The 23,593-nt window shown below is 37.6% G+C and overlaps 1 protein-coding gene across 1 annotated transcript in view; it reads left to right on the top strand.

Annotated features, from left to right (window-relative positions):
• The window catches only part of PAPSS1 (3'-phosphoadenosine 5'-phosphosulfate synthase 1), a 135,151-nt gene that overhangs the window by 77,319 nt on the left and 34,239 nt on the right, over positions 1-23,593 (top strand). Inside the window, exon 10 of the mRNA XM_004476198.5 lies at positions 5,671-5,939. Within this exon, the coding sequence (XP_004476255.2) occupies positions 5,671-5,939 (269 nt within the window). The remainder of the gene's footprint in view (positions 1-5,670; positions 5,940-23,593) is intronic.

Consider the following 23,593-nt stretch of genomic DNA (forward strand, 5'->3'; position numbering starts at 1 on the left):
CCTGCAGAGGGAATTGAAGTTGTCTATGAGTGCTTAGCTGGGAAAAGGGTCCCTGAAAGGGCAGGGGTCAAACCCAGGTCTTTGTACTATGCCCCAGCGGTACTTAATGACAGTGGTGCTAGATTAGGCAGCCCACTGCATGTGTCTATTGGGGTCAGTGCTCCATTCTTTTCCCCCCATCAGGAAATGCTAACAGTTACCATTTCTTTCCCTATTACAAGTCAACATGTACTCAGAAGAACCTCCTCCATTTTCTTCTTCCCCTTCCATCTGCCAGAGGGAAAGGGTTCAGACTTAATTTACTTGTTTCCATGGTCTGTTAGCCTCTCAACTAGATGGTACAGAATCCAGACAAAAGGGTTAGAACCTGTATTACTGGGCTATTCCGCTTAGACATGAAATAAAAGGAAAAAAATGGATTTGGGGGGCCAGATCTGAGTTAGGTTTGACATGACGTACCATGACAATAGTGAAAGTGGAAGGATTGAGGGTATGTGGAAAGTAATGAGTGATATGTATTGAAATGTTTTTCGTAGTAAGTCTCTATAACCGATAGATTGGAAGGACAGGACTTAGAGATACAGCTAATAGAAACCATCTGTATCTTCACAGTAATTGAATCCAGGTGAAGGGGTAAGTTTCCTGAGTGAGAATGTAAAGGAAGAATTTCATAGGACCCAGCAGTGAACGCTGCTGTTCCTAAAGGAGTACAAGATGTCAGAAACAAGGGGTTACACCAAAATGGCCAACCAGAACATAAAATGTCATCTGTCTTATGATTACAACAATGTAAATGTATGTGTAAAGAGAAAGGCCAGGAGACTGTAAAGAAACAAAAAGTTGTATTAGGGTACATGAATCCTCCATCCTTGACAAAATGAATGAGACTGTGTTCCTTGGAGGCATCTTTTTCCTGCCTCCATATTTTTGCTCACGCCAGTCTGCTTGGTCAGAATGCCCTTTTCATTTCTTTACCAAGCTATAGCCAGAAGGCCAAATCCAGCCTGCTGTTTATTTTATAAATAAAGTTTTATTGGAAAACAGCCACACTCCTTTATTTATTGTTGATGGCTATCAATTGCAGGGTTGAATAGTTGTAACCAAATCCTAAAATAATTCACTTTCTGGACCTTTCAAAAGAAATTTGCTTTAGATAGATGGCATCACCGTCTTTACAGTGTACTTTCTAGAAGTCAGGGCTCTGGATCTCTTGGTCCTTTCCCAGGGCCATGGCCAGGACCAGAGGGCTACAACAAAATGAAAATCATATCATAAATGTTAAAATAAATTTCAACACAGTTGGAACCATGATCTTGGGTAAAGCCATCTTAAACTAAGCCATAAGGAATTGGTAAATGAAATGTTTTAGTCACTGATTATGGTGTGACAGTGAGGGAATCACTGCCCTTTAGAAAATGAGGTAAGAATGTGAGACATTAATGCAAGCTGCTGGAAGTATCAGTGGCCACAGGTGCATTATTCTTTTTCCATCCTTGATGGAAAATTGATGTTATGCAATTCATGATGTGTATTGGGTTATATTAGTTGGGGCAATATCCTGGGAATGTAATCTCCAGTGGGTCAAGTCAGCATGATTCCTTTACTCCTGTTACATTGTTCATCCACATAAGTTCTGTATTGGAGAGACCAGATGGTAAGGGGATGAAAATATAACTTGGAGCAACAGATGGTTAAAGCCATTTGTGTAATTTGTTGATAAATAGTTAAAAGGGATTGAGAAGACTGAAGATTTAGGAAAGACTTGATTCTCTTGGCAAGAAGAAATGGGCAGACAGATCAGATAGTCATAGAATTTTTGAGTTAAACTGATAGTGAAGAAGTAATTCAACCTGTAAGAAATTTTGGCAGTAAATCCTTTATATGCTGCTAATATGAACTTTTAATATGTGATTCATCTTAACTTTATCTGTTTAATGTCCAGTGTAGAGCTAGATTAATTCTTTTTGGAAAGAAAGCTTAGGTAGAACATTATATACTCTTTGATATATTTATGTTCGAGACAACATTTATTTTTTGTTTCCTTTTGCTCATCCTGTCATATGAAAATGCTTGTTAAGTGGATATTTTACAAACTCATTTTTAACCTGATTGAAAACTAGGAATGGAGTCATAATCCTGAGATGTTTTATCCAAGGGTTTTCCAATTCAAGAATAGGAGCCTATTCCTTATTAACGAGGACAAAGGCTTTGTATATCACAGTGCAGAGCCAAGGCACCCCTCTCAGAAACATGAATTGCAAGTGTTAGTACTGTAGTGTGCCTTGAGGACCCAGTAGAATAGTAGGTTCAATTTTTATAACTGTAACTGAGTGGAGTATCATCCCCATTTCAGGAAGGTAGATAGTGATGTTTAGTCCTTGAAGACCAGAGTCCAAGTCTAGAAACTAGATTCATGATTTGACAGTCTCATATTTCACCCCCTTGTTTCCAAGTCCTTTCAAATGATTTTCTAATTCTACATTCCTTCCACATTTATTAGTTGACCTTCTACTACAAAGTAGAGTTTTCATTTCTCCCCTATATATTAATTTATTTTATTCCATATGGACTCATGATTTCCTGTTTTATTCAGTGGGTCACAGCCCAGTATTATTTACTTTCATGTTTAGCTTCTCACAAATTTAGCCAATGGAGTCCTGTTAAGCTGGTTCCTATATCCTTTGACATGTCTCCATTATTCTTAGTGCATTTCCTTTCTTTATGGAACAAGAAGATGTCCAACTCATGTTGATTTCCTTGCCCCAGCTTTTGAATCAGTCTTTTTTGCCAAGGAGCCCTGGTTCATTTAAGTGGAGAATGGTATTTCAGATTCAAAATTTGGGTTCCAATTTTGCTTTTCGCTACTGGGTCATCATTGCTTGTAAGATCTTTCAGTGGAAAGAATCAAGAAATGTAGATATGTATATGTATACATACATATGCACATACATTCACACACATCTATATCTATTCTTATATTTCTATGAAATATATATTTCTAAGAAATATGATAGCATTGTAGCTGGAAAAAGACCTTGACCAAAAGGGGAAAAGGGAAAGACAAATGAGTTAATATGGCTAAGAGGCTTCCAAATGGGTTGGGAGGTCATCTCAGAGGTTATGTTTATGCATCTCAGCAGGATCTCATTGACTGCCATGGTAAATATTGCCTCAAATAGTGGGGATAATGAGGCCTCTGGAGACATCCAGACACTATAGGCAGGGCTGACTGCTCAGGAGTTTGGTGTCCTTCCAGTGGGCACTACTTTGGAATTTATGCTCCCCAGTGTGACAGAGTTGGACTCAGTTGTGGTTTCCCTACACATGGCTTTTCTACCCCTTCTATTTGAACCTAAGTTAGTACTAGAGTTGATAGGTTTATGTCCAAGAGACTTAAATCTTTGGGCTTTCCATGTGCTGATCGGGACCTGAATCTCAGCAGAGTTGCAACACCTACTCTCCAGTTCATTGGACTCACCCAGGACAACTAACAAGGAAATGATGATGGACAACAACCATCCCAAGGAACAGAGAGAGTCTCCAATTGCAAGCAAGAGAGTCCCATCCATCTGCGCCATGGGATCTAAGCCCCCTCTCAAATGGAAACAGAATGAGCATCACCATCCCTGAATCCTCAGGATTGGGGAATGAATGATGGATTAGAGTAGACTCACTGTTATTCTTTTGTAGACTTATTCTTATTCTAGCCATGGAAAAATTTTTATCATTGATGTGGAGGCAGTAGCCTCCAGAGGTTCTGAGGGGAGGGAAAAAGGGGTATAATATGGGGGCATTTTGGGGACATTGGAATTGTCCTGAATGACATTGCAATGACAGATACAGCCATTATATATCTTGTCATAACTTACAAAATTATGCAGGAGAGAGTTTAAACTATGATGTAAACTATAATCCACACTTAGTGGCAGTGCTCCAATATGTGTTCATCAACTGTAATAAATGTACCACAATAATGTGAAAAAGTGTGGGAGGAGTAGGGAGTGGGGCATATAGGAATCCCCTACCTTTTTTTATGTAACATTTATGTAAAATACTTATCTTTTAAAAAAAATTAAAACAAACCATGAGGTCACACTGATATTTCCAATACTAGTCCACTACCATATGGTTAATTCTAGCCTTTCTCCTTTCTGTATTTATACCTTCTTTCTCTTTCAGGGAGAAACTGGCTCCCATTGTCTTAAATGTCTCTCCTAATCACATGGGCTGTCTTCTCAGCCCAGGCCCTGTTCGCCCCATCCACACAGGCATCTCTTGGTCCCACTGCTGAATACTGTGCTGAGCTGAGTTCCCCCCTCTGCTCCATGGTGCAAGCCTGGAGTCCCCCAGCCCCACTACCCGTGCAGTGACTCACATCTGTCCAGCAGTAGGATTCATTAATACTTAGAGTCTTTGTTGTAATTGTTTAAGCTGTAGTCACCCTATTTAAGGAATATTAATACTCATATGGAGGCCAACTATAAAATACAACATCTGAAGTGAATTCAGAAAGATAGGAAATTATCAGGTCTGCACCCTTCCCCCCATCTCATATATATGTGTATCAAGACTTTTCCTCTTCCTTTGTACTGTCTATCATCTCAGCTATTTTCTGAGTAAAAACCAGCTCAATTGATAGTTTGAAAACTTTAAAGCATAATGAAAATGTTATAAATCTTGGAATATCACAGGATGTGGCCAGAAACCCTGGGGCAGATAGGGCACTGCGGTCTCCTGTTCATTTTGTCATGGTGAAAAAACAGGGTCGGAATTGAGAATAGACTGGAGAGAACATTGTACTATATGGCTTGAAAAATATTGGTAGGGTGGATATTCTTCTCTGAGTCAAGCTTGGAACAGCATGGCCTGACAATGTGCCAGATGTTGTGAAGTCCATAAAATACAGAGTTCATCTAACTGGATGGTTTCTCCGTTCTTTGAAATTACTCTTATGACCCCAAAGAACCATGCCTTTTAAGAAATGTATCTTTTTAACAAACCCCTTGTAGGAATACAGCCAGGGTTGTGAGCTGGAGATATAGAACTAACCAGTTTAATCAGCCTAGCAGTTTTCATTGTTTAAGTAATAGCAATAACCTTTAAAAGGGATTTTGTGGTTGCTAAACTGTAATTAAAATCCAGACCTGAAGTCACAAAGTAAAATAGGATTCCAATCAAACAAAGTAATCAGTATAAATGAGTATATTTGAATAGTAAGTGAATTTTTGAAACTACAGATATCTCTAACTTCTGTTTCCCTTTAATAAAGCAGTTTCTTAGGCCCAAGGAGGGATTGAGCTTGTGGGTAATGAAAGTACAGATCCAGAACTGATATATTTGTTGCAAGCAGTTTAACCAGGATGCTAGGACCAGGAAGTCTGATGATCATTCTCAAATTTACTATTAAGGCAGAAATTAGTATAATAGTCATGGATTTATAACATACATCCTCAGGCATGCATATTATACTTAATATGAAGTGAAGTATAGTTGAATAAGTATTGGCCAGGAGTAAATGATCAAAGCAGTACGTGGTTTTTTACCAGTTTCTGATTCTGAGTATGCTTAGTTCGCTTAAATATAAGCATTAATCTTCAAGGATTGCTTATCCTTTGGAAGGTCATTTATTAGAAATGTACTACTCCCTAACACTGGAAATTCTCTTTTCAGATGCTGTCTTTGCATTTCAGTTACGCAACCCAGTGCACAATGGGCATGCTCTATTAATGCAGGACACCCATAAGCAACTCCTAGAAAGGGGCTACCGGCGCCCCGTCCTTCTCCTTCACCCTCTTGGTGGCTGGACAAAGGATGATGATGTTCCTTTGATGTGGCGGATGAAGCAGCATGCTGCAGTGCTGGAGGAAGGAGTCCTGAATCCTGAAACAACAGTGGTGGCCATCTTCCCATCCCCTATGATGTATGCTGGGCCAACTGAGGTGACTGCTTTAAAGATTTTCACTAAAACAGTGTGGAAATCGCTGTTACTAACTTCTGCTGTCCCCTGTTGATTTACCTATTGATTTTTCTCTAATCTGTAGGTCTACTCCAAACATTTATTGTGCCTAGAGCACTCCCCCACTCTTCCGGGGTTGTACTATAAAGGTAGCCCCACCAAAAGAATGCTTGTGCCTTCTTGGGAAGGAGAAGGAGGAGAGTGGCTTCTCTTGCTCCTATTGCATTTCTTGGACCTGGTTGTGAAGGAGGGAAACTTCCCTGCAGACAGAGGACTGGGTCAGGTTGGGAAGGTGTGACAGAGCTCTTCTTGTAACCTTTAGTCATGTAACAGACACAGCTCTGACAATACTGACCTTGTCCCTTTAAAAAAGCCCTAAGTCACTCTTTCGAAGGGACGGATTTGGTCTGATATTTTTTGCTGCTTTTGCATTTTGGAAGGGCTAAAAGGATTTCAATGAGAAGAACATTGTGTTCATGAAACATTCCTCATTTGTTCCTTTGTGAGGGAGTATAATAGAGTCAGTAAGTAAAATTGCTTTTTTATCTTCGGGGGGTCCTGGGGTTCTCCTTAGGTAGTGATCAGAAGAAATGTTTTTATTTTTTGCGATCCGTATTTAAAGAAGTCAACCTAATTAGGTGTTACCTTCAGGACAGACTTTTAAAAAGTATTTGTTGAATAAAATGAATAAAGGGATGAATCCCTAAAAAACTGTGGTTGGGAAATTCCCACCTAGCTTCTTGTTGAGTTTTTGAGATAAAGAATGGAATTGGAGAGACCTGTATATTAGTATTGCATCTTTTTTTATCCTCACCTTGAAAGGAGATGAATCCACTCCCTTAGAAAGGGGTAAACCTTTCTAAAAGGGATCTAAGTAATTTAATTGTATGTGTTCAGCTCTGTATTCATCCAAAAAAAAAAGGAAATCCAAATCCATTTGTCTATTTGAGATCAAACCTGAAAATGTTTATTGGCGCTTAGTTGTGGGATTGTATACTCCTTCACCTTTTCATCTAGGAAAACAAACACTATATTTAGATTAAAATGTATTTGACTCTTTTTGAATACAGCTGAAAAAAACTGCATTGGAGCATCTGTTTTTTAAAGATTTATTTACTTATTTTCTTCCCCCCCCTCCCCCAGGTGTCTGTTTTCTGTGTTCATTTGCTGTGTGTTCTTCTTTGTCCACTTCTGTTGTTATCAGTGGCGTGGGAATCTATGTTTCTTTTTGTTGTGTCATCTTGTTGTGTTAGCTCTCCGTGTGTGTGGCGCCATTCCTGGGTAGGCTGAACTTTCCCGCTGGGCGGCTCTCCTAATGGAGTGCACTCCTTGCGCGTGGGGCTCCCCTACATGGGGGACACCCCTGTGTGGCATGGCGCTCCTTGCGCGCATCAGCACTGCGTGTGGGGCCAGCTCCACATGGGTCAAGGAGGCCCGGGGTTTAAACCGCAGACTTCCCATGTGGTAGATGGACGCCTTAACCATGGGGCCAAGTCCGCTTCCCTGGAGCTTCTACATTAGATGAAGTGCCTCATCTTCTTCCTTCTTGGTTGGTGTAAATGTTCATAAAAAATTGGCCAGTGTTAGCCCTTTGTATTTACTAGAAGCCATCATAATCTTGATTTCTTGCATCTCAAAGATAAACTAAACTGTTTTAGAAATAAAGGGACTTTTATTCTAATAATTTCCCCAAACTTTTGTCATTATTACTGTTATTTTTATAATATTTTGAGGAAATCTCTTAGTCTGAGGTCCTCTGACTTCCAGGATGAACGTTTTTTTATGTGGGAATGACCCAAATGAGTTTAGAGTTAAGAGTGCGGTTATTGTCAATGGGTTTAAGATCATTAAGAGCCAGGTAGGCTGCTCTATTCAGGACATAGTTGTGTTTCTTTTTCCCAAATTGAAAAGGGAAAGAGACGAAATTTTATCAACTAAATTTACTAAAATTTGCTTTTAACAAGGTAGGGGTGGGAAAAGGGATAAATGAAAAATAGGTACCTATATCATAGAATGCTACTATGGATCAAGCATACACTCTTGTCTAAATTAGAAATTTTTATGTTTCCTGACTTTAGAGTGTGGTGTGCTTCTTCACAGCATCCACTTCAGCCTGTTTTTGTACTTTTTATAAATGAAAAAATAATATATACTCTTTTGTGTCTGACTTCTTTCACTTCATATTATACTTGTTGAATGTAGTTGTAGACTGTTAATTCTACAACTAGTGGTAAATTGTTGTGCTCCACTGTGTGAATATACCAAATACTGTTGATGGCCGTTTGGATAGTTCTAGTTTTTTACTATTAATAATAGTGCTGGTATGAAGATTTTAGTCCATGCCTTTTGATTAATATTTCTGTTATATACCTAGGAGTAGAATTGCTGGGTCATGGGGTATACATTTGTTCAGCTATGGTAGACAGCCAGTTTTCCAGTGTGATTGTACTATTTTACATTCCCTCAGAGACTTTGAAATTCCAGTTTCCCATCCTTATTGATACGTGGTCACCTGTTTCATGTTAGCCATTTGGTCTTTTAGCTCTTACTGTTTAGCCAAGCACTCTATAACACTTTCATTATTTCTTAACCTCAGAATTCATGTCATTGAGTCAGTTTCTCTGAGAAGAAATGGAGAAGTAGTAAATGAGTTATAATTATATACAGTAATTAAGACATAGAATATACTAGTAGCATACTTTTCATTGAGCTGTTAGTATATGTGTCAGACAATATTCTAAGTGTTGACATGTCTGTGTTTTTACTAATTTAAGCCTTACAATAATACTAAGAGGGTAGGTACTATTATTATTCTCAATTTACACATGAGGAAACTAAGGTACAGAAAGTTTAAGTAACTTATTGAGGGTCACAAACCATGTGGTGGGGATGACACTGAGTGGAGGTAGATTCTCTAATACAATTGGCTTTCAGACTTTTATTTATCACAACTCAGAGTTGTGGGTTGTGATATTCTTTTTACACTCTATATTCTTTTCCTTCTTTCTTTTTTTTTATTTAGTCCAGTAAAAAGAATTTATTGGGAAATGGGGGAAAGAACAGTGTTTGCTGAGAAATAGGAGAAAAAGATGGAAATATGCACCAAGATTTGGTGGGAGCCCCTATAGGCAGAAAGAGCGCATACTCTGTAGTTTTACTATGTATTCGTATTGCTAGTTGCCTTATGGTATTAGTGATAACTGTCTCATGTTATTGTTTTTGTTGTCATGAGAACTAAATAGGATAAATATAAATTATTTAATACAGTGCCTAGCAAATGACAGTACACAGTAATTAATATCGTTTGCTTTAAAAACAGTAACAAACTACCTTGCTGCAGGTTCTCAACGTCCCCAGGATTCTGTTTCCCGGGCAAGGGAACTATCCACATCTCAAGGCTGTCTTGCAAATCTGCATAAAGCCTTGGAGTTCTGATTATAGCAGAGGGCCAGGCTTTATGTCAGAGTGTGCGTCCTAGGATTAGAAATGTTCTTTGTTATTTGACAATATACAAAGATAACAATGTAAAGGGAAATAAAATAACCACACTTTGGGTTCCTGCTTATGTCACACATTGAACAGATGCTTTGCATACATACCTAATCTCACCATGTACTCAGTGAATAGGTTTTGTTCCCATTTTGCTAGTGAGGTTACTGAAGCTCAGAGAGGCCAAGCAATTTACAGCCAGAGAGATGCAGAACTGGACTGAAATTGGGCTACCTGACTCCATGGCCTGTGTGTTTTCTCCAGGACTTACTGCTGCTGAGAAACCACGAAGTAGCTGTGTGCCTTGGCATTTGGAGGGAGGGTGAAGAAGTTAGGTGTTTTTGGTGCCTACTCAGGACTTCCAGATTTTCTAGGAAGGGTATATAAAATAGCACATTATTTTATCTGCCTACAGATCTCTGTCTAGAGTATAAATCATGGACTAAGAAATGTGATTTGTGTCTAGAAGTATTGGATTTGGTGTCTGAGCAAGAGGCAATTTTTAACTTCTGAACTTTTTTAAAGAATAAGCTTTAGAAATTCTAGTAAACATCTCAATATTTTAAACCATTAAATGCTTTCATGTTTATGAACTGGCAGGATTTAAACTGTTAGATTGAATGACTTTTGAACACTCCCTATTTCTTTCTCCCAAGTGCCTCACTTGTGTTTGACTCATTTGGCTTAAGTGAAGAATATTTTTGTAACAAAAAAAACCCTCCTTTTCTTAACTTTTCCAATGACACCAGGAAAAAGTCTGCCAGTAATGTTTACTTGCCAACTAATAATAATAAAATAAAAACAATAACTTCCTTTAATCATTTTCTGTAGGTCATTTAGAAGGCATTGGTACCAGATTTGTTTCTCTAGTGCAAATGCTTTTCAGAACAATGAGCAGCTGTTAAGCCTGTTTGGTTATCAACAGGATGTTCATGATTTTCCAGTCTGTAAAGATTTAATGGCTTGATTCCTCAGTTCCACTTTAGGAATTGGGGTGTGGGGGAGGGTATGGAGGGAGAGTTACTTTTCTAATGCTAAATAGTTATTATACATGTACATTTTAATTTTGGTGAGGTATTAATAGACTATGTAGGAAATTCTCTTTGCCCCCCATCTCAGCAAAGGGCATTTCTATAAAGGACAAATGCTTTCTGCTACGTGAAAGTGCTGGAAGGAAGAAGTATTATGGAACGTGGATATATACAGCTAACTTACGTGATGTTGTACAAGCTATATCCTAGGCTCATGAAGTTTTAAATGATAATCCATTTGAATTTTCGGGAAAATGCATTTTTGGAGGTAGGATTTATTTTTCCCTTTAGGTTATCCATGCACTGTTAAATGGCTCCTTTATAAACACAATCTGTTTAAGTGGGGCAATGGAAACATATTTCCATGTGGATACCAATATATTTGTTTGATTAGTACATGATTTACACCATTATCCGGAGCAGTAAGTAGCATCTCTTTTAGGACATAAACACTTCTAAGAGCTTTTTAACAACCAGAAAGGGTATTACTTTTTTAGATCTGAGCCTAATTCCTCTTAATTAGGTCTCTTACTTTACTTTGAAAGTAATTTTTTGGGTCCCAATAGTCTGATATTTTATGTACTTTTAGCTTTTGTGGCCTTGTGAACTGAAATTCCCAAGTTAAGATTAGAAACAGCAGATTTTGAAGGGGTTTTAGGATATTTTTCATGGGGGAAAGATACCATGTTTTCTCTCATTTTTCTATGGATTTTCATTTCACAATATGCTCAGACTTACTTCATACTGAAACAGCAGCAAATTCAGGTAATGTCTGTTAGTCTGATTTTTCAGGTTTTCCTGTTGTCCTTTTCAGCTTGGAAATCTATACCTTTTCTTCCCTAACTGTAGTGTTGATTCGTTATATTTTCTGTCCTGCTATGGTGTCCTGTCTTGTTTTAGATCTGGCACAGTGTAATAGCACAGAAAGACTGGGTATGCGTTGGCTTTGGGATCAGAGAGACTGAGGCCCAGATACCTGATCCCTCAGTCAGACATGTTCATTCTCTAAGTCTCAGTATTGGTATATGTAAAATAGGAATAATAACTATATTACAGATTTGCTGTAAAGATAAAATCAGTTATTTATAAAACACATTGTATAGTTACTGGCATACAGAAAGAGCTCAATAATTGGTACCTATTTCTATCATCTTCTCTCACCCCTCAGTAATGTTTCCCAGTGTCTTACCACCATGATTCTTTTGTATCCTCAAAATAGTAATCGGTAGGAGGATGGAAAGGCAGAAGAAAATGAAGGACTTCTGGCTTTTATTTTTATTTTGGGGCCCTTGAGCTTGGGAGACACTTACACTGGCTGGCTGGCTGGCTGTGTGGGCAGGAAGTCTTCCTACTTGCCCTGGGGACCTGGCCTATAGCCATGGGGAGATAACTTACAAGAATAAAATTGTGTCTTTATTGCTGGTGGTTCTGAAAAAGAGAGCTCTTATATTTGAGGTATACTGAGGCTTATCCTTGATGATAAAGGGAATCTTTGGGAAACTCTGTATTTTGTCTATAGACCCCAGCTTCCTGATTTGCAAAATGAGAGATTTGCATCCAACTATCTGAACCTTTCACCTCTTAAAACTGTGTGTGATGAGAGTAATTATTAAGATGTGTCTACTTCTTTTCTACAAACTAAAGAATGAATCATCTAAGTAGAATATATAATTTTTGCATTGGAAATCAGAAATGTGACTCTCATGAGGAACAAAAACTGTTTGGTACCTGTACAGGGTAATAGGAATTGGTAGATGCATTTAGAAACCTGGTTATATAAAGAAGATTGAAAGCTACTGTATCAAGAATCTTAATTACATGTTGGGAAGGAGGAACCTTTTCCTTTAGTCGCCTCTTTATATTCACCCACTCAGGTTGAAGAGTTTAAAGTGATTCCCACTGCTAAGAAACCAAGATGCAGTCCATTAAGATTTGGGAATTTCAATAAAATAGATTAATATTAGAGTGAGGTGAGCGTACAACCAAGATTAGGGGCATTTTAACGGGGATCCATGAAGTGAATGTAGGTATTTATTTTTTACCCCACAAAAATAGGTAATGGATTTGACTTTCTAAAGAATTTTTGTAGCACTAGAACAAATACATTTTCAACACTTTGGAAAAGAAGATTTACATATTTACATTGAAAATAGTGTCTTTGTACCTGAGACTCTTTTATAAGACAGTTATGTATAGGAAGTTTGCCTATGAAATAGTCACTTTAATAAAATTTATTATGCTTAAAGTAGATTTTGGTGTGAAGACATAAAGAAGTAGGACACTTAAGTGGGCCTTAAATATTGTTCTTTCATTGTCCTCAGTATTTTTTTATTTTTATTTTTTGAGGTACTGGGGCCGAGGATTGAACAGGGACCTCGTATGTGGGAAGCTGGTGCTCAACCACTGAGCCACATCCTGAGTTGGTTTCCTGAGTTTCCTGAGTTGATTTTTTCATTTGTTCACTTGTTTGTTGTTTTTTGTTTTTCGGAGGCACCATGACATCCCATGAGGGAAGCAGGTACTCAACCACTTGAGCCACATCTGCTCCCCTGTCTGTCTTCGGTATTTTTAATGAAGAAAAATAAAAAATACAAATCTGCCAGGCTCCTGGGACATTGGGATTTCTCAACTAGGGCCTGGGGCAGAGTGGTATGTGTTAATGGTATTGAATGTGTTTCGTTTTTTAAAAAATCCAATTTTATTATGTAAATTTAAATCTGGAAATTCAGTTTTTAATTTGTTTTTGTTTTGAAAACTGCTGAGAACATGGAAGCGGATTTGTCTTAGCAGATAGAGTGTCCGCCTACCACATGGGAGATCCAGGGTTCAAACCCAGGGTCTCCTGACCTGTGCAGTAAGCTGACCCACACGTAGTACTGATGCCTGCGAGGAGTGCCCTGCCACGCAGGGGTATCCCCTGCATAGGGGAGCCCCACGTGCAAGGAGTGTGCCCCTCAAGGAGAGCTACCCTGCGCAAAAAAAGTGCAGTCTGCCAGGGAGTGGTGCCGCACACAGGGAGAGCTGACGCAGCAAGATGATGCAACAAAAAGAGATACAGATTCCCAGCGCCACTGACAAGAATAAAAGTGAACATAGAAGAACACACAGTGAATGGACACAGACAGCAGACAATGGGGGAGGGGGTGGAAATACATGAAAATTTAAAAAAATTAAAAAAAAAACACATGAATTTAACATTTAAAAAAAAACAAAAAAACTGCCGAGAATAAAATGAATAAAACCTTTGCATGTTTGTGGAGTGGGAATATAGTAGATGCTAGATACTATTTTTCTAATAGAGTCAAGGAGTGTATGAGTCTTTTGTTTATTAAAAGGGTATGAATTAAAAATGTTTAAGGTAGTCTTCTAGATAATCTGTAAAGTGGCAAATCTGGAACAATTTGAATTCTAAAGATTTGTATCTATAAATGTTGTGTATGGAGATATATAATTTTATTCTTATTGATCAATGTCTTTTGTTTATTATTCATATTATCTTAAATAATCTATGATGATGGCAGGGAGAAGCCAATATAGGATTAAAATTTGCACAGAAAATTATCTTTAAGAGTTGATTATAATTTGGATCATGAAAATCTATACTATTATTACTTATACTAGAGTAGTAGAACTTAACTAATTCTTAATTGTATAACTGTTATTATGGAAATTAAGTAAAGATTCAGGGAATCAAAAGTGTACATGAAGAGAAAATTCTGAAAAAATATTTTTTGTTTATTTTCATTACAGTTGTTGATTCTTAGTTGACAGTATTCTGCTTTTTTTTTTTTTTTTTTTTTTTTTGAGGTACCAGCGATTGAACCCAGGACCTTGTATGTGGAAAGCAGGTGCTTAGTCACTGAGCTACATCTACTTCCCAGTGAGAGGTGGTTTTTTTGTTTGTTTTTAGGAGGTACTAGGGACTGAACCTTGGGACCTTGTACATGGGAAGCAGGTGCTGAACCACTTGAACTACATCCGTTCTCGTGTCTTGCATTTTGATAAGACAGTTCTCAAACCTTATTGAAAGTGAAGTGCAGTAATTGTTGAACCTTAGTATTATTCAGCATTTGGCATTTGTATTTAGATACCTTGTTATGTTTCCTTTTTTTTTGTTTCCCCTTAAAGGACGTGGTATGGAAATTCTGTACCAGTTGGTGAATCTGGTGCACACTGGAGATTTAATTATTATATTCCTAGAGTGTAGTCCCTATCTGCTGCATTTGGACCCCTGTTTGTGTTTTTGTGACTCCTGATCATTGTCATTCTCCGTTTTTTTGTTTCGTTTTGTTTTGTTTTTTAGTTGTGTGATTTTGCCATTGCTTCACTAATCAGCAGTTTCTGAGCGGTAATGCTTCCAGACCTAGTTCTGTAGGACAGAGAATGGTAGCAACCAAAGCATAAAATGTTTATTTTTTCCTGTTTGAAAATATTCAGATATATGGCAAAGTTGAAAGAATTTTGCAGTGAACATCCATAAACTTGTCATATAAATTGTACCATTATTTTTTGTCTTATATCTATCCATTTATCCATTGCTCTTGCCATCAGTCCATCTTTTTTATGTTTGCATTTCAAAGTAAATTGCAAATATGACTATAATTCCTCCTTTATTTTATTGTTCTTAGGAAGCTAGAAATAGCTTATTTGGGGTAATAGGAAGTATAAAATTCACTGCTTTTATTATAAAACTTATGAAGTAACCATCACTATAATTTCTCCTTGTCCTACTAATCTTGTTTTCCCTACCACTCACCCTTGTCCAAATAACTTCTACCACTAACTTTATTTGATTGTGTTCTGTAGATGGGTATCCCATTTGACCCAGCCAATCTTTTGATTTTCTTAGGCCAATCTTTTTATTTTTTTGATTATCTGTACCATAGCCACTTTACTTTTGCCAATAGTCTGCTCAATGTTTGTATTGCTTGCCATTTTGAACATCAGATATATACATATTTGAATGCAAAAGTAAAAATCCCTTTCAAAATCATGTAGAGTTTTATGTATTTAACTCTCCTCACCTGCAGTTTATAGAAGTGTCATACAGTGTCTTCTAGATGACCCCTGCATTAGAGTAGGAGTTGGTAACCTTTTTCTATAAAGGACCAGAGAGTGGATATTTTAGGCTTTGGGGTCCATATGGACTCTGTTGGAGCTACACAAATGCTATTATAGTCTGAAAGTAGACATAGACAATATTCAACCAAATAGGTATGGCTGTGACCCAATTAAACTTTATTTACAAAAACAGGTGGCAGGCTAAATTTGACCCAAAGCTTTAGTTTGCTTTCCTCTGAATGAGAAGAATAAGTGAATGAGCAACTGTTTATTCCCATCCTCTTTTCCCTATCTGTAGTGGGAGAATTGAATTTCAGTACCCTTAACCCAGGTTCTAGAGGCTTGGGTGTATTTATTGGGTTGTAATTGTCAAAGGAAATACTAATAGCAACTTCTGGTCTCCCTGTTCTCCCACCCTTGGTCCCACTGTTATGGGCTGGAAATGATGCAAGTTAGTAATTATTCTTGGTCTGTTAAGACTAGTTACTAGTATTTCTAAGCAACTGGCTTCATTAATCAGGAATGAAACCCAGGTATTAGGTCTAGTCCTAGAACTTCCCCTGCATAAGGAGGGTGTTCATGGCGGCAACCCCAGCTTGTGAACAAGGTTCAGTCTTGTAACGGCATTTCTTCCCATGTTTGCCCTTACTGGTCCATCTCTGCAACTTTGCTACATTAGAAGACAGAAGTCTTATTTTTGGTTTAACGTCAAAGACTGACTAAATAGGTCTCTTCATTGGTTTGATAGCTGATTTTGCTTGAGGAAGCTATGTTTAACCCACACAAAGGAAGTAAGCATGTGGCCAGAAGCCAAGGTTTATGTACTTCCATCACTTCAAAGGAATACTTATTTTGTCTAAACATTTTTAATGTTCCAATATTCCTCATCCCTTTCTATAGTGAGATAATCCTAACTCTATTCTTGAAGAAATGCCACTATGCAGTGCTAATTGCCAAAAATTCTGAAAATACTGAAAAATACAAAGAAGGACATAAAGTTCACATAGTAATCTTTCTACACAAAGTAATCATTGGACATATTTTTTCTGTGGACAAAGACACGTTTCTTTTACAAAAATGCATTTTACATTGTTTTGTAAACCTCAAACTGCCTATTATAAATATGTTTCCATTTCAATTTAAATATTGATCTCACTTTATTTTTAATGACTGCATAGTTTTCTATACAGTAAGGAATTTAACCCCACAATGAATCTGAAACGAACACCTTTGCATGTTTGTCTGAAGATAATTTCTGAGACTGAAATCCCTTGGGTTTTTTTGACATATTGTCAAAACGTCTTTTAGAAATTTTATACCAGTTTTAATTCACATAAGCAGATAGGATAATACTTAAGTAGGTGATCACTATGCCTGCTTTTGTACTGACTTTTTTTAACTGACATGCTAAATAGAGAAACATGCTTAACAAGCTGGTTTCTGTGTGCCCTTGTCCTTAAATCCTAGAAATACCACATCTTCCAAAAAATCCCAATGACTATATTAAGTGGTAAAAATATTTTATAAAGTAATATTTATTATGCCATTTTTTAGTTGCATGATCTCAGTATATAGATTTTTCTTTTAATAGGATTGATTTATTCTCAGTATGTAAGTTTACTCCTTTTTATTTTAAAATATGCTTGTAGATTTCGATTATTTTTAAAATGTTAACTGACTGGTCACTTCTCATTGCTGCTTCTGTTCATCCCATTGTTTCACTTCTTTTCATTTAAAAAAATTTGCCTAACTTAATCATAAGAACAGTTTGAAGGAAATTGAAAGTAGGTAGAAGAATGAAAATAGTCTCCTTTTGCTCCAGCTATCTCCTTTGGGTATTCTGCCCTTAAGTTCAACTTAGACAAAAGAGGTCACTGTTCTTAGGATGCTGAATGAGCATATTCTTGGCTTTTGTGACAAAAAGAGAATAGTTTCAGTAAAGATATTTCCCCTTTAATTCTTCATTTTAGCTTATTTTCAGTTTTTCCCTAATGGGTAAAGATCAGTAAAATATATGTTATATTAAAGTTTGAGATTAACATTTTTTTCTCACACTTTCTGTTATTGACAGTCATCTTTTAGGGAGCATGTTGTCTTTTTCAGGCAATGAATGTTTCCTTTTTTTTTTTTTTTTTTTAGCTTTTTATTTTAATACTTTCATGCTTTCAGGACAATTACAAAAGTAATAGGAACCCAATACAATTACAAAAGTAATAGGAACCCAACATACCCCTAGCGTCAGATACCCAGGTCCACCATTTTAACATCTTGGTACATTTGCCACATCATTCCATCTATCCATCTAGCTCTCTATTTGTCAATCAATTTTTGACCATTTGAGTATACCTTTTATTCATTATGTGCCTTTAACACTTAATACTTCTACTTCTCTGTACATTTCCTAAGAACAAGAATATTCACTTATATAACCACCTTAACTGCAGTTATCAAGTTTAAGAATTTAACACTGCTCAAGTTCACAGTTTATATTCCAGTATTTTCATATGTCCCAACAATGTTCCTTTGAACCTTTTCTTCTCCTTTGCTAGATCCCATGCAAGATCATGTATAGTATTTAATTTTATGTTATTATCTCTTCAGTGGCTCTTTTTTTTTTTTAATTATGGGAACATGTGTGTAACAAACTTTCTCATCTCAAACACTCCCAAGCATACCATTCAGTGAGAGTACTCATTTATACCAATGTGGTATCCTTACCACCTTCCATTACTAGACCATTCCTATCTCCCTAAACAGAAATCCTAACCCATTGTGCATTAACTTCCCATTCCCTGCCCCCTGCCCCTGACAACCTTTACACTACTTTCTGTCTCTGTGAGCTTGCATATTACCTGATATTTTCTTTGTAGTTATCACAGGGCTTAACCTTATCCTAAAACGGTGGTAATCTTGTTTGCTTTGATACCAATTTAACTTCAACAGTATAAGTAAACTATGTTACCCCTACATTGTCCCATCTTTATGTAGTTCTTATCACAAATTGCATGTTTATACATTATAAATTCAAAACCATTGTTTATCATTACATTTCTTCATCACATTTTATGCATTTGCCTTTTAGATCCTCTAGGAAGTAAAAAATGGGTTACAAAACACAAATACAATAGTTCTGACATTTATATTTACTCATTGTTATCTTCACTGAAGATCTTTTTTTCTCATGCAGCTTTGATCAATTGTCCTTTCCTATTAACCTTCAGAACTTTCTTTAGCATCTCTCGTAGGGCCAGTCTAGTGGTGACAAAGTTCCTCAGATTTGTTTATCTGAGAATATCTTAATCTCTCCTTCAGCTTTTTCATTTTCTTTTCTATTTTTTTTTTATTTTCTTTTTTTATTGTCTCTTCTTTGTTTTTGAAAGACAGTTTGCCAGAAACAAAATTTTTGGTTGGCAACTTTTTGGTTTGAGCATTTTAAATATGTCATCCCACTGACTTCTTACCTCCGTGATTTCTGATGAGAAATTGGCATTTAATCTTATTGATACTCCCTTGTATGTAACATGTTGCTTCTCTCTTGTGACTTTCAGAATTCTCTCTCTTTGGCATTCAGTAGTTTGATTATAATACGATGCAGCATGGATCTGTTTGGGTTTATCCTGTTTGGAGTTGCTTGAGGTTCTTGTATGTGTATATTCATAACTTACATTTGTTCTGGGACTTTTACAGCTCTTATTCCTTTAAATAGTCTCTGTACCCCTTTCTCCTCTTAATCCTTCTGAGATTCTGACAATGCATATATTGGTATGCATGATGGTTCTCACATGTTCCTCAGGCTCTGTTCACTTTTTCTCTTTCCCCTTTCTGTTTCTTGGACCGAATGATTTCAATTTTCTTGTTTTCAAGTTTTTTTGAAGTCTGCAAAGTTGGCTGCAATTCTGCTGAGATTTGTGGCTCAACCGGCATATGAACTGACTGAATATTTAAGTTTCTGGGTTATATATTTAAAGGGTATAGTGCTAATTATAGGTTCAAATAAAAGGGGTTAATGTTTTATCTTCAAGTTCATTAAGTGTTTCTTTGCCAACTCCAATCTGCTGTTAAACCCCTCTAGAGAAATTTTTGTTATTGTGGTCTTCAGTTCTGTTTGGTTCCTTTTCATAAATCTCTCCATTGATGGTCTCTTCTTCATCTTTTGCTTTCCTTATTTCCTGTTGTTCTTTACCCATGTTTTCCTTTAGCTCTTTGAGCATATTTAGGGCCTGTGACAGTTTGAGATTATTTTAGAATCCCAAAAAGAGAAATACTATGTTTGTAAATTAATCTCTTCTTCCCTTTGATTATATTGGATTTAGTTGAGTGCCCCTTGATTAGATTACCTGTTAAAATTGCTTTGAGGGCTTTCTTTGATTTGACCACTTCAGTAGGGTGTGACCTAGGTTCAGTCCCCAACCTTTTGGTGGGTCTGATATAAAACTGACACTCACTCAAGAAGACACACCAGAAGAAAGAGCTCAGTCGTATTTGATCCTGGCACCCCCCCCTGCACCAGAGATGAGGCATTCACATAATAGTTTGCAACAGACCTTGGAAAGAAACCAGAACAGCTGAGGCTGATATAGAATGCCCAGAAAGACACGATCCCTATGTCAGGAGAGAGAAGAAGCCCTGAGAGACAAGCCCTCTGCTAGCCTGCAGTGAGGGAGGGGAGGCCCAGAGGGGAGGATGAACCCTCGCAGAGATCAGCGACCATCTTGCTTCAACACATGGCAGTTGACTTTGGAGAGAAAGCAACTGTGAGTTGGACTCTTTAGGGCCTTGTAACTATAAGCTTTTTCACCCCAAATAAATGTTCGTTATAAATTTCTGGTACTTTGCATCAGCACCTCTTTGACAGACTAATACAGGGCCCTTCCCCGCCATCCCACCAAGATGACTTCCTTGTCTGTTTGCTCATTGTTGCCTGTGCTTTGTTTACTTTTTTTTCTTTAGGAGGCACCAGAAACCGAACCTAAGACCTCCCATGCTGTAGGTGGGCACTCAACTGCTTGAGCTACATCTGCTCCCTGCTGGTTTTTGTTTTTGCTCTTTGTCTTTTGCTCTGTTTGTCTTCTTTAGGAGGCACCTTCTTTATGAGGGGCATTCAATTGCTTGAGCCACCTCTACTCCCCTAAAACAGGACCCTTTTTGAAAAAGTCTTTGGTATGGCTAGGTGTGGTCCTCCTCATTGATGGTTTCGAATGCTTTAATCTTCTTCTTTGCCTGGGCCATTGCTTCCTCTTTCTTTGTATGTTTTGTAATTTTTTGTGAAACCTGAACATTTTGATATATTAATATTGCTGGAATTTAGACCGAGGCATCTTTTCTCAACCTTGTATCCAGCTAGTGTTATGACAGAGCTTCCCTTGATTGCCAGGAGCCAAGCAAAAAAAATAAAGGGGGTGGGGTGGAGAAAACACCTTTCCCAGTCTTTGAGCTCCTCTTCAGTGCTTATCTATACAATGAGTTCCAGGCCAAAGAGTAGGAGCCTTCTTGATCCTTAATTTATCTGTCTTGGTCATATATTTGTGGTTCTAAAAATTCCCCTATTTAAATAGTCCAAATATCCCCTCTTTCCTATTGTAGCAGTTGATATTATTGATGAATTCCAAAAAGAAATATTGAATTATGTTTGTAAACTGGTCTTTTCCTCTGGGCATATTAGATTATATTGGATTCAGAGGTATTAGATTAAGTAATCAAGTAAACCTCTTGTGTCAGTAGGGTGTTGAGTACCCGTCCTTTGGTGGGTGGGGACTTGCTGATAAAAGGCATGGCAAAGGACAGAGTTGAGGGTTCTTAATGTTGGAGTTTTGATGTTGGAGTTTGATGCTGATCTGTAGCTGGAGCCTGGGGGAGAGAGACAGAACCATTCGCCTGATAGTCTACAGCTGACCTGGTGGAGAAAAAAAAGGAAGCCTGAACCCTCACAGACATAGGCAGCCATTTTGCTCCAAGATATGAAAATAGACCTTGGTGAGGGAAGTAACTTATGCTTTATCTGTCTATAAGCTCCTGCCCCAAATAAATACTTTATAAAAACCAACCAATTTCTGGTATTTTGCATCAGCACCCCTTTGGGTGACTAATACACCTATGAAACTGTTTCCTCACAGTCTGGGGCATTACACTGCAATCCTTTGCCCCAGGCAGCAAGACATGCCTGCTTTCCCACAGTATTTTGTAGGAGAGTTCTATGAACTGCCTTCCACACAGGCAGGGTGAGTTCTTGGATGGGACGGCATATAATCCTTAGGCCACCACCAGACAAATTGGGCCAGACACATGCTCCTAGTATGTGCATGAGGGTTACTCTTCTCTTCCTAGAACCGGGACCTCAGATCCACACTGAGAGCATGGGTCAGCCCTATGCAGAGCCAGTGAGGACTGGGGAGAGTTCAGCCAGGGTATCCTAAGAAACTACCACTTTTAAGTAGCCTTTTTCTTTAATCACACTTGTTCCTCTACTGCAGTCCTTTTACTGTTGTATAGTTTGAGAAAGATGTTCCTGCCAGTTCTTGTTCAAAGTCTCTGGGGGGTACAGATGCCTGAAGGGTCTCACTCCTCTATTTTGATTGGTGTGGGACCTGCATGTGTTTCCTTTAGTCAAGCATCTGAAACTTGAGAAACTCTGTCCTCTTAAAAAAGTATATTCCTGTTTTCTTAAAACCAATAAAATATAAAAGAGAAGGACAAATAAAACATCTTTAGCAAAACTTTAAAAAATTGTTCAGATGGGAAGCGGAATTGGCCCAACGGATAGGGCATCCACCTGCCACATGGGAGGTCCACGGTTCAAACCCCGGGCCTCTTTGACCCATGTGGAGCTGGCCCATGCACAGTGCTGATGTGCGCAAGGCGTGCTGTGCCATGCAGGGGTGTCCCCTGTGTAGGGGAGCCCCACGTGCAAGGAGTGCACCCTGCAAGGAGAGCCACCCAGTGCGAAAGAAAGATTGAGCCTGCCCAAGAATGGTGCCGCATACCCAGAGAGCTGATACAACAAGATGACGCAACAAAAAGAAACACAGATTCCTGGTGCCGCTGATAAGGATAGAAGCGGTCACAGAAGAACACACAGCGAGTGAACACAGAGAGCAGATAACTGGGGAGCAGGGGAAAGGGGTGGAAATAAATAAAAAAAATAAAATAAAATAAATTGTTCAGAGTGTTGTGGAAGTCTTAGATCTTGTGAATTTTTTAAAACAATCAATTTTATTGATACATATTAGGAAAACATAGTCCATCCAAAGTGTACCATCAGTAGTATTTGGCATAATCACATAGTTGTGTATTTATCACTTCCATCATTATTAGAGCATTTTCATTATTTCAATAATAAGCAAAAAACAGAAAAAAATTAATCAAATCTCAATTTATGCTTCCCCTTCCATACGTAGCTATTCTTTCTGGCCATTTTTGCATATTTATCTTAAAGCAGTTTTATTGAGATAAATTCTCATACCATGCAATCTATTCTAAGTGTATAATCAGTGGCTTTTAGTATAATCAAAATGTTGTGCATATGTCACGAAAAAAAATTTTAGGAGAATTTCATTACTGCAAAAGGAAGAACTCCACCTCCCTTAGCAGTCACTTCTTATCCCTCTATCCTTCCACAGCCCTGGATAACCACTAATCTTATTTCATCTTTATAAATTGACTTATATTTACATACTAAATAAATGGAATCATACAATATTTAGTACTTTGTGTCTGATTTCTTTCACTTAGCATAATGGGTTTTTTTGGTCTGATAGTCATATCTTGTAGCATTAACATACATTTCTTTAGTTTCAAAGAAAAACAGTCATATATATGCAGTATTACCCATACTCATATTTCATGTGAGGTTTTACTGTACAGTTCCATGTTAAATTTTTAAACTTTTCTTCTCTTAATATACATGAGCTTGGACTTTCCCTCTCAACCACTGTCATACCCATAGTATAGTACTGCTAGTTACCAACACTATGATGTGCTTTTACCTTTTCTATTCATTTCCAAAGATTAACACATACCCATTTTACCAGTTCTGCACTAGTTAATCCTCAACTTTCCA

This window comes from Dasypus novemcinctus, chromosome 1, assembly GCF_030445035.2.
Source record: "Dasypus novemcinctus isolate mDasNov1 chromosome 1, mDasNov1.1.hap2, whole genome shotgun sequence".
NCBI lineage: Eukaryota > Metazoa > Chordata > Mammalia > Cingulata > Dasypodidae > Dasypus > Dasypus novemcinctus.